The sequence below is a fragment of the Carettochelys insculpta genome, chromosome 1 (assembly GCF_033958435.1).
Source record: "Carettochelys insculpta isolate YL-2023 chromosome 1, ASM3395843v1, whole genome shotgun sequence".
Classification (NCBI taxonomy): Eukaryota; Metazoa; Chordata; order Testudines; family Carettochelyidae; genus Carettochelys; species Carettochelys insculpta.
In genome coordinates this window covers 293,956,035-293,970,689 of record NC_134137.1, presented here as the reverse complement: position 1 = coordinate 293,970,689, position 14,655 = coordinate 293,956,035, and the positions used below count along the sequence as shown (strand labels likewise).

The 14,655-nt window shown below is 47.5% G+C and overlaps 1 protein-coding gene across 3 annotated transcripts in view; it reads right to left on the bottom strand.

Annotated features, from left to right (window-relative positions):
• EEA1 (early endosome antigen 1) overlaps nt 1-14,434 on the bottom strand; it is a 160,195-nt gene extending 145,761 nt beyond the window's left edge. For all 3 annotated transcript variants that reach the window (XM_075011958.1, XM_075011967.1, XM_075011976.1), the window contains exon 1: nt 14,273-14,434. In XM_075011958.1, the coding sequence (XP_074868059.1) occupies nt 14,273-14,296 (24 nt within the window). In that variant the 5' untranslated portion in view covers nt 14,297-14,434. The remainder of the gene's footprint in view (nt 1-14,272) is intronic.
• Between the last annotated feature and the right edge of the window lie 221 nt (nt 14,435-14,655).

Below are 14,655 nucleotides of genomic sequence, written 5' to 3'. Positions count from 1 at the left end.
AGCTCTCAGCTGTTGGGAACGGCTTCCTCAGTCCCCTGCTTGTTTCCCTCTTCTTCCTCTCCGTTGGCCTCTTCCTCCTGCCTCTCCTCCCCCAGCTCAGCTCCTCTCTGCTCCCCCCAAGACTCTGCAGAGAGGCCCCCTGAAGTGTCCCAATTAAGATTAGGCAATGGGGTCAGGTCCCTCCCAAGAATAGCGTCCAGATATTCATAATACCGACACATCTCGAGAGATGACTCAGATCACCCTTTGGCTTCCCAGACTTTATAATAAGCCTGCTGGAGTTCTTTCACCTTCACCTGGCATTGCTGAGCATCCCAGAAGTAACCTCTGGCAACCATCCCACGAGAAATATTTTCATAAATATCTGCATTTTGCTTGCAGACTTGCAGTCCGCCCACCACTGACTCCTTTCCCCAAACAGCAAAGAGATCCATGCTCTTGTTATGGACCATGTTGGAGCTCTCTTGCAACCCTGAGAACTCAGGTCACAGACCTGACTACTCATGATGGCAGGAGATGGCTACTGAGGTGATGGCTACCAGTGTGATGGCTAGAAAGAAATTCAGGCTTTCAGGTGCCCCTTAAATTTCCTGGGCCTCCTGGTGATGAATTCACATTTGTGGGCTTCCTGTGACCTACCTCCTGCTCACCTGGAGAGCAGTGGAGATGGAAGCCTTAAAATCAGCTTTATGATGTAGTATAGACATAGCCTCAGACTTAAGAGGGTTCAAAAAAGAACTAGATAAATTCATGGAGGTTAGGTCCATCAATGCCTATTAGCCAATATAGGGAGGAATGGTGTCCCTAGCCTCTGTTTGTCAAGAGGCTGGAAATGGATGACAGAAGAGGGATCACTCAGTGACTACCTATTCTGTTCACTCCCTCTGGGACATCTGGCATTGACCACTGTTGGAAGACAGGATACTGGGCTAGATGGACCTTTGGTCTGAACCTGTATGGCCATTCGTATGTTCTTATGCAGAATGAAATACAATAAGGGCAAATTAAAAGTATTCTACTTAGGAAGGAAGGGTTTCACATGTACAAAATGGAAAATCGCTGTCTATGAAGGAGTACTACAAAATGGAATCTAGAAGTCTTAGTGGACCACCATCTAAATATGAGTCAAGAGTGAGACACACCACTGCAAAAAAAACCCATCATTCTAAGATGCATTAGCAGGAGTGTAGTAAGCAACACACAAGTAGTACATGCTTCTACTATACAAGTAGTACAGTAGGTCTTAAGTGGAGTACTATGCCCAATTCTGGACTCCACAGATGTGGATAAACTGGAGAAGGTCCAGAGAAGAGCAAAAGTGATGAAAGGTATAGAAAACACTGAAATAATTGTTTTTTTTCTTTCAGTCTGTAAAACAGAAAACAGAGGGGACATAATACCAGCCTTCTAATACCTAGAAGGTTGTTATAAGGAGGAGAGAGGAAAATTATTTTCTTTAAGCTCTGGTAATAGGACAAAAAGCAACGGGCTTAAACTGCAGCAAGGGAGGTTAGTTTGGACATCACAAAAATCTTCCTAACTGTCAGGGTGGCCCAACACTTTAGTAAATGGCCTAGAGAGGTTATGTAATCTCCATCCCTGGAGATTTTTAAGAGCAGGTTAGACAAACATCTGTCAGCGATGAGCTAGACCAGTGTTTCTTAAACTATGCTTCATGGAACACTAGTGTTCTGTGAACAACTCACAGGTGTGCCATGAGCGCCTGACACTTTTTTGTATCATACACTGATGGTCTACATTTTCTGTTATTAAAACAAAATACAATGTTATTTCTTTATTGCTATGATACCTGATTCAATTACTTCATTTTAGTATTTGTTTTCAAATTTTGAAGAAAATTTTCATAGGTGTTCCACATAAATATTATTGTTTGGTGTTCCATGGTCTCAAAAAAATTAAGAAACATTGATCTAGATGGTGCTTGATCCTGCTCTGAGTGCAGGGGACTGGACTTGAGGATCTCTCAAGGTCCCTTCCAGTTCTAGTATTCTATGATTCCAAGATTTTAGATGTACTATATCACACTGAAATGACTGAAATGAACTGCAGTACGTCTTACTGCTTGCGCTATGCAAAATACAGACAAAGTTATCACACAATACTGGGTAAAATATTTTTAACCTTTTGAAAGTAATATGCTTAATTAAAACAGACACAGATTCAGCCTACAGCACAGTAAAAAGTACGCTACAGAAAACTTTTTGTGTGCTTCTTAAAAAAATATTAGCTTTCAAAACCTGGGAAAATGCACATGTCAATTAGGAACAGAGCAGAGATAAGCTACTTATAATTGTTTAAATTTAGTATGATACTGTGAAGATGCTGAAATCTCAAAATCATTCCACAGCTGAAATTTCAAAATTAGTGTGCATGGGCTCTACCAGCAAGTAGGGAAAGCATCTTTTACTTTAATCTTTCCATTACTCAATATTTCTGACGACACGTTTAGTTAAGGCTTCAAGCTAAACACTACTATACCATGTACTGTGCATGTCAGAATGTATATGCCTAGCTTTACAAGTATGGTCCGATCAGTACAACTCAGTAAGAAAAGGGAAGAAGGTAGATGCCCTTCTGGTTTCCATGTTTGTCTTCTAATTATTCACTCCTGGATAAATACAGACTTTTACAAGATTAAAATTCTGAAGCACTAAAGTATGATTAGCATTGGAAAAATGCTTATGTAAATCTAGCACCTTTTTACTCAACATATCTGCTTGTGCATATCTTATGTGCCTGAGTTGTATTTATTTATTATTTTAACTACAAGTTTATTACTGTTGGCACTGCAGAGTCACTATAGCAGCTGAAAAACAAGGTCAACTATGTTTCTCAGGGTGATGGGGTTCAGAGATCCCCAAGCTCTGCACCACTTCAGCAGCCAGAAGTGACTCTCACTCAGCAGATGGAACAGAAGGTTAATTAGGCATCAGAGATGCAGCATGATACAGACTTGCCAGCATAGCAACCAAAAGTTGTCTGTCTCACCCATGTTGGTGGGGGGGGAGATCCCCCCTCCCTGAGGGAACCCCATTCTTGGAGTCCCTGGGTGGGGCCCAGCCTGGTTTTGTTCCTCTCCAGCCTCCAGACCCTCTCACTCTAACTGCTCTCTGTTTTCAAATTCAAAACCCAGCAGGGCTCTTGTCCGGCTCTGGGAGAGGTGTCACCTGGTCGCCCAAGTTACAAATGACCAGGCCTGGTCACCAAGCTTACCCCCAACAGGGACCCTGGTCAGCTAAGTTACAAATCGCACATGCCCACACACACGCACGTGCACACACACACACACACACACACACACACTACAGTACAGTACAGTACACTACACTACACTACATCTTTCCCACCTTCCAGACTGAACTGAGCAGGGTCACTTAGCAAGTGACGGGGGAATTTCATCTCCCTCCCAATGTGACAGAGCATCAGCTATGATACTGTTGTTCCCCTTGACATGGACCCTCTCCATGTTGTAGTCCTGCAGGAGCAGGCTCCCTCTGAGGAGCTTAGTGTTGGCCCCTTTCACGTGATGCAGCTAGGTCAGGGATGAGTGATCTGTACACAATGTGAAGTGCCACCCAAATAGATTCAGCTGCAGCTTCCCAAGAGCCCATACCATGGCCAGGCATTCCTTCTCTATGGCTGTGTAGTTTTGCTCCCGGGGCAGCAACTTCTTGCTCAGGTACACAATAGGGTGTTTCTCTCCCTTTCTGTTCACCCTGCATTAGCACTACGCCCAGCCCAGTGTCTGAGGTGTCAGTGAACATCATGAAGGGCTTGGCAAAGTCTGGGTTTACCAACACTGGGCCCTGCCTAGGGCTTCTTTCAGCATCCAGGGAACACACTGGCACTGCTCGGTACAGACCACCTTGTCTAGCTTACCCTTCTTACACAGCTCTGTTAGGAGGGCTCCAATGGAGCTAAAGTGGGGCACAAACCTCTGGTAGCACCCCACCATCCCAATAAAGGTTTGGACCTGCTTCTTAGTTTGGGGGCACCATCCAACCTCTGATGGTCTCCATTTTAGCTGACTCTGGCTTTAAGCAGCTGCTGCCCACCTTGTGGCCCAGGTAAGTCACCTCAGCCATCCCCGACCTCGCACTTCCCCACTTTGATAGTCAGTCGAATCTAGCACCTGGCTGACCTGGAACACGTGGTCCTCCCACGTCTGGCTGAAGACAGAAATTTTATTGATGTAAGCCAGAGTGAAACCTTCCATCCCCCTCAGCACCTAGTCCATCAGGTTCTGGGAGGTGGCAGGCACCTCCTTGAGGCTGAAAGGCAGGATCAGGAACTCATAGAGCCCCACCAGGGTGACAAAAGCCAAATTAAGCCAGGCATCTTGATCCAATGGTACTCTGCAGTACCGCTCAGTGAGGTCTATGGTGGTGAGGTAGCAGGCTCCCCCAAGCTTGTCCAGGAGGGCATCAGGCCTAGGCCTGGAGTAGGCCTCCAACACGATGATGGCATTGAGCTTGTGATAGTCCACACAAAACTGGATTGACCCAACCTTTTCAGGGACTAGCACTATGGGAGAGGCCCAGGGGCTGGAGAATGGCTGGATCAGCCCCAGGGCCAGCAAGTCCTGGATCTCCCGTACTAGGTCCTGGGCTGTTTTGCCCATGGCTCTGAATGGCTTACACTTTATAGGAGTGTGGGAGACTGTCTCTATTCAGTAGACAGCCACATTAGGGGGTCCGGGCCAGTCAGAGAACAGCTGTTGGTGTGAACACAGCATCTCCCTGATCTCCATCTGCTGGGCAGAGGTCAGCTGGTCAGAGAGGGGGATAGATTCCAGCAAAGAGCAAGCTCCAGTCCCAGAAAGCAGATCCACTAAGGGATCATCCTCATGCCCCTCCCAGTGCTTGCATATGGCCAAGACCAAATTCTCCCTGTCCAAGTACGGTTTCATCATGTTGACATGGGACACGCAGTGGCTGTGAGCCCAGTACGACAGTTCCACCAAATAGTTCTCCTTACTAGCTGTCTGATGACCTGAAGGGACCACCACAGACTGCTAGCAGCTTGTTCTGATATACAAGTATAAGAACCACCACTTGGTCCCCGGTGGCATAGGCTTGGGCCTAGGTGTTGCACTCATAGCAGACTTTTTGCTTCCCTTGGGCCCTGGACAGGTTCTCCTTGGCCACGTCCATGAGTTCAGTGAACTTTTCTCAGAAAGCAAATATGTACTCCATTACTAACTCCCCTTCGGGAGAGGCCGTCCCTTCCCACACATCTCTTAGCAAGTCCAGGGGTCCCCGCATCCTCCTTCCATGCAGCAGCTCAAATGGGGAGAAACCTGTGGATTCCTGGGGAACCTCCCTGTATGCAAACAGCAGGCGTGGTAAGTACTTGTCCCAGTCATGTGGGTGCTGGTTCATAAAAGTTTTCAGCGTCTGTTTTAGGGTCCCACTGAACCTCTCCACCAGCCCTTTGGTCTGAGGGTGGTAGGCTGTGGCCCAGGTGTGCCGGACCCCACACGTCTTCCACAAGCTTTGCAGCACAGTTAACATGAAGTTGGACCCCTAATCTGTAAGGACCTCCTTGGGGAACCCCATCCTGCTGAAGATGGACAGCAGTGCATCTGCCACAGTGTCAGCCTTAATAGAGTTCAGGGCCACAGCTTCTGGGCAGCAAGTGCAAAATCTATCACCACCAGGATGTATTTCTTCCCAGAACAGGTCAAAGGGTCCTACTGTGTCCACGGTCACTTTCTAGAAAGACTCCTCTATGATGGACAGTGGCCTCAAGGCAGCTTTCCCCTTGTCTCAGGTTTTCCCCTCCCTCTGGCAGGGGTCGCAAGACCAGCAATATCAAAGGACAGCAGCAAAGACTCCTGGCCAGAAAAAGTTCCATAACAGACTCTTCCTGGTGCGGTGGATCCCTTTGTCTCCTGCAAGTGGGACATCATGGGCCAGATACAGCAGCCTGAGTCGGTACTTTTGGGGAACCACTAGCTGCCTCTGGATCCCCCACAGCTTCACCTTGCGTGTGGGAATCCACTCCCAGTATAGGAAACCCTTTTCCCACAGGAATCTCTCCTTGAAGCCCTGCCCCAGTGCTGAGGTTGGACTGAGGCTGGCCAGTTCCCTCAGCTTCTGCAAGGGGGGGATCTCTCTGGAACTCAGCCTGGAACTCAGAGGCTGGGGAAGGGACGGGAGCCGCTTTTCCCTCCCCACCTGGCTCAAGTACCACCAGCCTGTGAGATCCCAATCCTGGGGGCCCCCTGACTCCCAAGGCAGGACCCTATGACTCTGGCTGGACATCTTCCCCAGACCCCAGGGAGAGCACCCCTCACGTCCTTCGGCTGTGGGTCAAGACCAGGGCCCGAGAACCATCACCTGGCCAGTGTTCCAGGTCACTCCACATTAGTACATCAGTGGGCAAAAAATGGTGAACACCCACCTCTTTGGGGCCCTGCTTATCCCCCCATTTCAGGTGTGCCCTTGCTATGGGCACCTTGAAAGGGGTCAAATCTACTCCCATCAGTTAACTAGGAGTTGGGCATCATCCGGCCTGGTGCCACCACCCTGAGCCGCGCCAGCATCATATCTGCACCCATATCCCAGAACCCACAACCTTCCTCCCATCCACCTCGAGGGGTATGAGGCACTCGCTCCACCAAGGCAGCCCTGCACCCACCTGGTACACGGAGATGCCCACCCCTGGAATGTCAGGTCTCCTGGAGAAGCCAACCTGAGCGGATTCCACCCCCTGAGCTGAGGGCAGCCTGCCAGCCCCTGACTCAGGGGCAGCCTGCTCCTCTGGCTACTCAGACTCCACCCAGTTGACCCCACGAGGCCCCAGCCTGCTGGGCCTGTTGAGGACCTTGGAGCACTGTCTACGCCCCTTCTGCCCACAGCAATAACAGACCAAGTCTCCCTGTGTACCTCAGTCTGGCTGCTCCATCCAAGCATTGGCTGCTCCTCTGGTAGGGCGGATGGCAGGCCCATTTCCTGGGCTTACATTGTAGGTGATTCCCTCCATTGCACAGCCAGGAACCAATTCTCCGGGATTCCCTTTCTCTCTGGAATTCCTTTTCACACCTGGCCCAGCTATTCACGAACTCATCAGCCACCTTTCCTGTGCTGTGTGGGTCCTCTGGCTTCCAGTCCTCAAGCCATAGCCTCATGTCACGCAGGCACACTCCACAGGATCATTCCAGGACCATCGGCTTAACCAGGTCCTCTGCAGTCTGGGCCACTGTCCCCAACGCCCACTTGCAGAAATATTGCATCAGGTGGGAGGCCCAGTCTACACAGGTCTCCTCCAGCCCCTTGTGCACCTCCTGGAACTTCTTCCTATGTGATTCAGGGGTCAGCCCATATTATGCAGCATGGTCTGTCTGACTCATTGGTAGTCCCCCAGCTGCTGCCCCTCCAGCTGGCTAACCACCGCTGCGGCCTTCTGATCCAGCAAGGGGGTGAACTGCCAGAGCCATTCAGCTGGGGGACCTGGCAGACCTCACAGGGTAACTCGATGGAGGTGAGAAACACATCCAGGTCCCCTACACCCTTACACTGGGACAGCACAAACCTCTGAAAGTGACTGCCAGTCCTTTCACCCCCACTCTCCACTCCCCACTCACCGCAGCCAGGGCCTCTGGGTTTCTCAGTTCTGCCATGGTCCACTCATGCTTTGTCATCATCTGCTCATGCTGCTGCTATTTTCCCCAGTCATCCAGCTCTTTCAGCCACAGCTCAATCTCCAGATGCTTCAGCTCCATGGAGGAGGGGCTGAGCAGAGAGGAGCTGCCACTGCCCATGTGGATTCCAGCAGCCCTGGGGTTTATCTGGCTGCTCCCTGCCTCTTCCTGAGACTCAGCTGGGCAGGGATCTGGAGTATCCACAGGGGTTGTCTGACAACTCTCCACGGGGCCTGGCCCTACTCCAAGCAACAATCTTTTCCAGCTGGGAAATGAGCTGAGTTTTGGTGGTTTTACCACCAGATAGCCCTCTCTTCTTGCCTTACTGGACAATGTCCATTTTAAGGAGCCAATAATATGCCATTGCTGCTGTTCGTGGAAGGTTCCTTCAGCGTGCCAGCCTCCTTGTGGGTTACTCTTCCCAAGGGCTAGGCTGTGGGCCCTTCCGCCTCTGGGGACCGCACCTTACCGCCCTTCAGCACGCCTGGCCATTGCTGGCCACTCTTCTGCCTACACCCTTGTCACTTATTGTAGCATGTTCCATCCATCGGGAACAGTAAATCCCATTACTGCCACCAGGTATAATGGGGTTCAGGGATCCCCAAGCTCTGTACCACATGTACAGCCAGAAGTGACTCTCACTCAGCAGATGGAACAGAAGGTTAATTAGGCATCAGAGACGCAGCATGGGACAGACATGTCAGCACAGCAACCAGAAGTGGTCTGTCTAACCCATACTGGGGGGGAGGAGAACCCCTTCCCTGAGAAAACCCCAGGCTTGGAGTGGCTGGAGCCCAGCCTGGTTTTGTTCCTCTCCAGACCCTCTCACTGTAACTGCTCTCTGTTTTCAAATTTAAAACCCAGAAGGGCTCTTGTCTGTCTCCAAGAAAGGTGTCACCTGGTTGCTCAGGTTACAAATGACCAGGCCTGGTTGCCACAGTTACCCACAGCAGGGAACCTGGTCACCTAGGTTACAAATCACACACAAGCGCCCCTCACAACATCACACAGGGGTAAGTGTACCCTTGGGGGTACATGAGGTCATCCAGGGGGTACATCAACTCATCTAGATATCTGCCTAGTTTTACAACAGGCTACATAAAGAACAACTAGTAAAGTTACAGAGACAGAGAGATAGTTATGTTGGTCTGTATTCTATCAGAACAAAAGAAGCAGTCATGTAGCACATTAAACACTAACGAAATAATTTATAAGGTGATGAGCTTTCGTGAGACAGATCCACTTCTTCAGCCCATAGCCTTACCAGAACAGACTCAATACATAAAGCACAGAGATCCAAAAATTGTTAGAGGTTGACAAGCAAAGTCAGTGCAATCTAAAAGTTCATTCAGACAATGACTTATTTCTACTGATTCATATGCCTTATGCTGAAATCTAAGCACAAGATTTCTATTCCTATTCATTTATTTGATAAGATATTAGAAAGTCAGCATGTTTTCAGTCATTATCTTCTGTGATATTTTTGCATGTTTTTGTGGTGACTTGCAAAACAAACCTGACTCCTGAAAAGGGTACAGTAATCTCGAAAGGTTGAATGGCACTTGTTTCAAGACCTCGGATTACCTTAGCATGATGTTTCACAACTGGTGGCCCACATACCCTTAGCGGTATGCAAGAGAAGTCTGGGGGTACTTTCTTTTTTTTTTTTTAAGAGGTGCTTTATTAACAAAGGTTGAGAAACTCTGAACTACAAATTCTTCATGTAGCAACACAACTGGGGAGCTAACTAAATGCAGTAATGTCACCATCACCAAAGACAGCAGTTTCCCCTTTGAAAACCAGGTAACATTTTATGCATATATTTACTTATTTATTTTAAATTTGGAAACCTACCACCTCTCATGGAATCACTGAGAATATAAATATGGATCCCCACTGTCACTTTTACAGTCACTTGCCTGTGTACAGCTGTACTCCAACTTAACAGCAGCACCCTTTTAAGCATTTCTCCAACTAGATTTAACTCAATCTCTTTAAAAATAAATGAAAAACAACATTATGAATGTGAAGCTATCCCATTTGCCCAGCAGAAATTCAAACATAGCTTAAGGCTACTATTGTTCACTTTTTCTGAATTCCCTAACAAATAGTAAATGCAAGGATTAAAATACAAAAAGACGACAGCACTAAGTCTCTGCTTCTGAACAATTTTCAAGATATTAGCTTTGTCCCTTTCTTTTATTAGCTGTGTGTGCATTTACAAAGACAGAAAGAAAAGAGAAGCTTATAGATCAGACATTCATAAATTCATTTTTGTGTAGTGTATAATATTATTTACTTATTTTGAAGCGTACCACCTGCTTCATAGACAGGCAAAATAAAACCGCTCCTGCCTCAAAGGACAAAGTTTTCAGCTCTTATCTTGCCATCAGATCCATGCAGGCAGATCCTTGCATCCACACGGAGACCCAATGAAGTCAATGGGAAGCCATAAAAAAGCAAGGGTCCATCCATCCAAACCTGACTGCAGGAATGGGACCTAACAGACAACATATACAAAACAGATAAGAGACAGGATGCAACACACAACAGATGACTATGCAATCACAGAATCAATTCATAGAATCAAAGCACTGGAATGGTCCTCAAGAGGTCATTGAGTCCAGCCCCCTGCTTCAAGCAGGATCAGCCCCAACTAAGTCATCCCAGCCAGGACTTTGTCAAGCCGGGACTAATTAACCTCTAGGGATGGAGATTCCACCACATCTCTAGGAAATGCATTCTAGTGCTTCACCACCCTCCTGGTGAAGTAGTTTTTCCTAATATCCAACCTACTTCTCTCTTTCTGTAACTTCAGACCATTGCTCTTTGTTCTGTCGTCTGTCACCACTAAAAACAGTTTCTTTCCATCCTCTCTAGAGGTACCCTTCAGGAAGCTGAAGGCTGCTATTAAATCACACACCCAGTCTTCTCTTCTGCAAAATAAATAAGCCCAAATCCCTCAGCTTCTCCTCATAGGTCACGTGCTCCAGACCTTTAATCATTTTCATTGCCCTCCACTGAACCTGCTTCAGCACATCCACCTCCTCTCTATACTAGCGGTCCAAAACTGGACACAATAGTCCAGATGCAGCCTCACCAGTGCTGAACAGAGGGGAACAACAACATCTCTAGATCTGCTCAAAATGCTCCCCCTAATGCACTCCCATACATCATTAGCCTTCTTGGCTACACAGGCACACTGTTTACTTACATCCAGCCTTTCATACACCATAATCCTTAAGTCCCTTTCTGCTATACTGCTGCTTAGCCAGTAGGTCCCCAGCCTACAACAATGTTTGGGATTCTTGCATCTCAACTGCAGGACTCTACAGTTCTCCTTCCTAAATAACACATTCAAAACATCTTGGTTAAAAAAGAGGGACAAAATGAAAAAAGACATACCACCTCGTTGGCTGTGCCACATTCAAAAACTAAAATGAACTATGAAAAATTGCAATCAGTATTCTGTTTATTTTCTAGTATGAAAAAAAAAACCACCTTTGAAAGGGAACTTTTCAAAGAAAAATATGAAAATTGTGAATAAAGTGAAAACAGCTTGTCTGCAGCTTCAGCTGCTGTCTTACAATTGCTATGCAAAATGAAAAGTTACAAAGGGGAGACTTCCCTATGTTGCACTTTTTCAGGATTTGTGTTCTGTTGTTAGTCATAACTACTCATTGGCTTAGGAAGAAAAATATTAACCAAATTCCAGTTATGGCCACACAAAATAATATTACAAATATATCTGTTTTGGTGACTTCAAAAATGTATACAATTTTCTTCATTATTAATCAAATGTGTTCAAATATCAAATGCTTAAAGAGATAGAAAAAAATACATGCTTTAAATAGGCAGTTTCAGAACACAGTATCCCAGTTTTTAAAGTTTATACTCCTAGTACGTATTCATACAACCTGGATAAAAAAATTATAAATAGTTATTATTTTAGTGCAAATCAGGTGTCTCTCTCTTATTTTGTCAAATCAACATAGGGTACTAACAAAGTCGCAGTCCATTTTGGTCAATTTCATGGCAGAAGGGGTTTTAAATTAGTCAATTTCACATTTTCAGGTGTTTCTAACTCTGGAGGTCCCAATGCAAAAAGGAGTCAAGATGAGAGGAGTCACAATGCTATTGTATGAAAATTCTGGGATTGCCATCATTACTTCTGCCCTGATGCTAGCAAGGATGCTGCCTTCAAAGCTGTCTGGCCACCCAGCTGTAAAACCAGTGCTGCTGCCAGAAGGGGGCAGAAATGTGGGAGTGAGGTTACCTTATATTCCAGTTTCCCATCAGTATCAAGGGCTGACAACTCTCCATACAAGTGTGCATGTGAGAGACAGCTCAAGCACAGCCTCTCCATGAGGAAAGGGGAGTGCTGTGGGTGGGAGGGAGACAGCTCAAGTTGTGCAGCAGCCTGCAGCAAGGAAGGTTCCCAAATGTGACCTATTCCTGAAATGGCCCTGTCGAGAAAGAGGAAGTCCTGTCTCTCCCCAGCAGGAGTGCAGTGCAGGATAGGAGCCCCAGTTGCGAACCAGATTTCCCAGGGGAGATCAGATTTCACAGTCTGAGAGGCATTTTTCATGACCATGAATTTGGTAAAGGCTTAATCATATTCCAGGAGCTACTTTCAACATAACCCTTGCATACAACTATTTATGTAATTTTAACATGATTTGCAGTTAACTTAATCATATGTTATAAGCACATATTTTATCCACGTTATTAATAACAAAGAAAAAGAAACATTTTTAAAAGTTCATATAGTCACTATGACGTTTATTAATATTTTATATTTCCTGCAGCTTGAACAATAAATATCAATTAAACCAGTTTCATTTTTGTTCAAAGTTAGCTCTAAGTATGAGTTTCAAAAATGACAGGGAAATGTTTATTTGTTTAAAAACAACTGTCTTTACTCCAATTTTAAAATATAGAAACATTTATATTGCCCTGAGATTTTGAAGAAAAAGCATGTTAATTAAATGTATATTTTAAGCCACATTTCCAACAACTATTAATGTTACCTAAGCTGACTAGCACCAGAAGTAAACTTTCCATGATTTCTGCTGCTATTATATTAATACTGTAGGAATCAGGCAGGAAACCTATTCCTTGTAAACTTTAAATAAGGAAAGGGGAAAACCTTAAACTGATTAGAAACTATGTCTGAAATACAGTCTGATCCACAAGAAAATCAGTCATACCAAGTTGAGAAGTACACTGATACATACACAAATATCCTGTCTTCCCAAGCATAAAGATTTGTCCCCATTGTTGCAATGCATGTTCCTTATGTAAAGTATTATTAGAACAACTTGAAAAGTCTTCAAATCCTTTCACAAATTTGCTTCTAAAACAGTCAACATTTAAAGCTGGTGTCAAATAGTGAAATTTGCTATTTTCAACGCTTATGCATGACTAAGTTCTACATGACACTGACATTGCAAGAAAGCTATGTAGGAATTAGAGCACACCCTTTCAACTAGCCGGATGACTCAACTCTATTCTGTACATCCCAGCACTGAACACTAAAGATGAAAGCTTTCCCTTTGCACTCTGAACCAATTATCCAACTTCAGTGAAAACAATCATCTAAGTTAGGTTGCACAATAATACTGAATGGTCAACCCCAGTGTAAACCACGACCAACCTACTAGGAGGACATGTACCACAACAAACTAGTAGCAAGGTAAATAACTGAGATTGTTTTAAAGGCAGATGAGAAGCAGCAGGAGAGGCAGGGTTCAAAATCAAAGAGCACACACGGATTTTTAAACCTAGCTCAAGTTACACAAAAACCAATCCCTAAAATAAAGGAGACACCTGGTTGGTAGATTTTGGCATCCTGACTTGCATTTGTATTTCGTTTGACTTCAGAGTTTATTTATTGATCAGAGCCCAGAGGAGAGTAGAATGGAAATACCCTACCCAGCATTACTGCAGGTCTGAGTTACAGAATGTGTGTGACTTGAGTTCATTCTGCTCTCCTGGGAGCACCAGTGTCCACTGGCTCGGAGAGCTTCGCGAGGGGGGGGGCCCTAAGAAATGTATGTTTAATAACACAAGGCTTCGGAGAGCGAGTAATGTCTTCCAACCCCAGCAGAGCCACCTCCCTGCCAGACAGCCCTGCCATTAACCCTCTCCTGACACCAAAACAGGCCTCCAGCGCTAGGCGGACGCCACCTTCTGCGGCTGGAGTCAAGTGGAGAGGAGCTGGGACCCGGGCCTACATCTCTCAACTCCCTCGCCATTTGGATTCCTCGGCCAGGTCGGGCGGGAACAAGGCGGCCCTGCCCAGACCAGATGGCCGGTGTGCGTGTGGCACCTCCTGGCACCAATCCCAATGGGCAGACAGCAACGCGCCGCCTCCGGCCTGGCCCTGCAGGCTGCCCCACAGCTGGAGAGGTGTGGGGGGGGGGGGCTGCTTCACGGCAAAGGGGCTCCGCCCGCGGAGGTGGGAGTGCGGGGAGTCATGCTGCTGCCGCTGCTGCTGCTACACGCGCCGCCTGCCCCCTGCCTGCCCCGCCGCCAGCAGCGGCAGCAGGAAGCGGAGCCGCCTCCCCACGCGGCTGCCCGGGCCGGCCTCCGTCACTCTCTTACCCGCTGCAAAATCCTCCTAAACATGGCTACGGCGGCCCGGCCCCGCCAGCTGCCTGCAGACGCGGCGCCGGGAGGGGGGAACCGCGCTCCGCACCGCCCGGCCCGCGCTCGGTGACAGCGGGGGCCGCCCGCCGGGAGGAGGAGCCGCCGCCGCAGCGGCCGAGGGGCGGGACGGCGGCGTTGGCCTCTGCCAGTGACGGCAGCCGCTGGGCGGGGAAGCCGATCTGGGGGCGGGGCCGCGTCGCGCAGCTTGGGAGCGGCGGCCTGTCCAGCAGGGCGGGCCGGGGGCGGTGGGATCCAGGCCTCTACCAGCCGAGAGAAACGTCGCCGCCGTCAGCTGGCGCTCAGCTGGGCCCGGCGGGGCTGCGCCCGTTCCCAGCCCG